This window comes from Otolemur garnettii, unplaced genomic scaffold (assembly GCF_000181295.1).
Source record: "Otolemur garnettii isolate 467f Iridium unplaced genomic scaffold, OtoGar3 scaffold00095, whole genome shotgun sequence".
Lineage (NCBI taxonomy): Eukaryota > Metazoa > Chordata > Mammalia > Primates > Galagidae > Otolemur > Otolemur garnettii.
In genome coordinates this window covers 4247967-4250204 of record NW_003852490.1, presented here as the reverse complement: position 1 = coordinate 4250204, position 2238 = coordinate 4247967, and the positions used below count along the sequence as shown (strand labels likewise).

Sequence of the window (2238 nt, the reverse complement as noted above, 5' to 3'; positions counted from 1 at the left end):
CAAAATAAATAGCATATTTCATTTTACTGAGGTAAAAATCTGAATACCAGTTTCAAAGGTGGTATGCACGGATCATGCTCAAGTTGGTGAGTAAATCTAGTCTACACTTACGAGAACCTCAACTCAGCCTTGTTTCCTCTTTATTATCTCACATATGTATGAGAAAGTGAGACATTTTATGGGAGAAAGTATGTATGAGTAATATTTGCAAATCTGGGGAATTCAAAAAGGTCTTCAATCTATTTAAAACTCTAAAAAACAAAACATACACTGACTGACATGACATATAATAAAATATATATATATTCATGCAATGAAAACTATAGGGTATAAAAATCATTTAACCATATAAATTCTACCACAGGGAAGACATGTTTAATATGAAAAATAGTAATTCAATTAAGCCTTTTCACAGCAGTAGTATATTATATTATATTATATTATTGTACCACTTTCAACTCAACAGCATTCTATTGAGTTAAAATACAAAATAAAAACAATTTCCTGAAAATAAATTTGTCCTTAACCAGAGGCATTAAGTTTGACCTTAGGGTACTTACTGTCTGAGTAGCTGTCGGCCTTGTTTCCACATTAACTGGCTGTTTTGTGGTGGCTGCACCTCTGTTTCATTACCTTCATCTGGAAAACATTAAATCATAATAAAATTGACTTGTTTTACATGTTAGAGGTCATCTCAATTTACAAAATGTGTCCAAGAAACATTTATAAGAATATTTAAAACTGCAAGTGCAAGGTATGTTTTAGGAAATTGCTAATTCTGTTTTTAAGTATTTTCCACAACAAAACTATAATAGAAATTAATAACTGCTACTGGCTTCCCCTTAAAGTAGCAGAACTAAAATAAAAATATTTTCCCCTGTGATTAGTTAGCCTAAGAATTTTACTCCAAGACAAAAACCTATCAAGTCACAAGAGAGCCAAATAAAAGTATTATGATGTAACACATCAGAGTGACAACAAAATACAAAGGAATGATGGTAGGAAAGCCAATTTGATAAAGAGCAGATATATAAGGAATAATCTCAGTCCAAATCTGTTTGCTTTCCTAGTTGTTCAAAGAAAACCTCAAGTTTTCTTTTAAGGACATTCTTTGAAGGAAAGCCTCCTAAGTGTTTTAAAACTTAAATTTATCAATAAGTAAGAGCAGAATCCTTTTAATAAGGTGGTAAAATGAAGAATTTCCCTATGGTAGGACTGGACTAAAGAATTTCCAAACTACATTGTGGCTCAACTTCAATAATACAAAGGAGTTCATACTTTTATCAGACTTTGATCAAACTCTAAGAAACTGCTGATCTTTACAAATCTTATTAACTAGATACACAAAAGTATCTTGAAAAGTCTGTTCTGTGATATTTGAAATTAAGCATTTACTGTGTGCTGTGTTCTAGACACTGTGTTAAAAATACGTATACTTTATCTCTTGTAATCCTTACAACCTCAAAAAATAAATGTTAATCCATTTTTAAAGATGAGAAAGCTAAGTTTCAGAGGATAATATAGGCACATTAGTCAGAAACACAGTTGCTACGTGTTTAATTCCTTTCTGTTTCACTCTAGAGTCTTATTTTCCTTCATCTGCTATCACTATGATGACAAAAAAGTAGAGAAATACGTGAATAAAAATAAGAGAAATAGAAATATTTTCTCCTAAAATAACTCTAAAATAACAAGGCTCGCAGGGCACGGTGGCTCACTCCTGTAATCCTAGCGCTCTACACGAGCCAAGGTGGGTAGAAGGCCTGAACTTACAGGTTCAAGACCAGCCTGAGCAAGAGCAAGACCCCCATCTCTAAAACTAGGGGGGCACTGTGGTGGGTACCTGTAGTCCCACTTACTTGAGAGGCTGAGGCAAGAGAATCACTTGAGCCTAAGAGTTTGAGGTTGCTGTGAGCTATGATACCAAGATACTCGACCGAGGATAACAAAGTGAGACTCTGTCATCCCTCTGCTAAAACAAAATAAAGCAAAATAAAATAACCAGGTCAAGTTAATGATATAACAAAGAAAGAGCAGTAGAGTAGAGTGGGGCTTGGGGGTTGGGGGGATGATTAAAGAGGATTAAATTAACTCTGAAAAGAAGTTAATTACTTTGAGATAACTACAAAGAAAGCACTGGGAAAAGGTGCAAAAACAATTCCTTAATACTAAGGTAAAACAAATATACTTTGTTTCTACTAACTCATAATTTTAGTGAGTAACCTATATGTGGCAAGC

The 2238-nt window shown here is 33.5% G+C and overlaps 1 protein-coding gene across 1 annotated transcript in view; it reads right to left on the bottom strand.

The window, feature by feature from the left end:
• STRN (striatin) overlaps window positions 1-2238 on the bottom strand; it is a 108546-nt gene that overhangs the window by 56761 nt on the left and 49547 nt on the right. The window contains exon 4 of the mRNA XM_003795689.3: window positions 561-639. Coding sequence (XP_003795737.1) covers window positions 561-639 — 79 coding nt within the window. The remainder of the gene's footprint in view (window positions 1-560; window positions 640-2238) is intronic.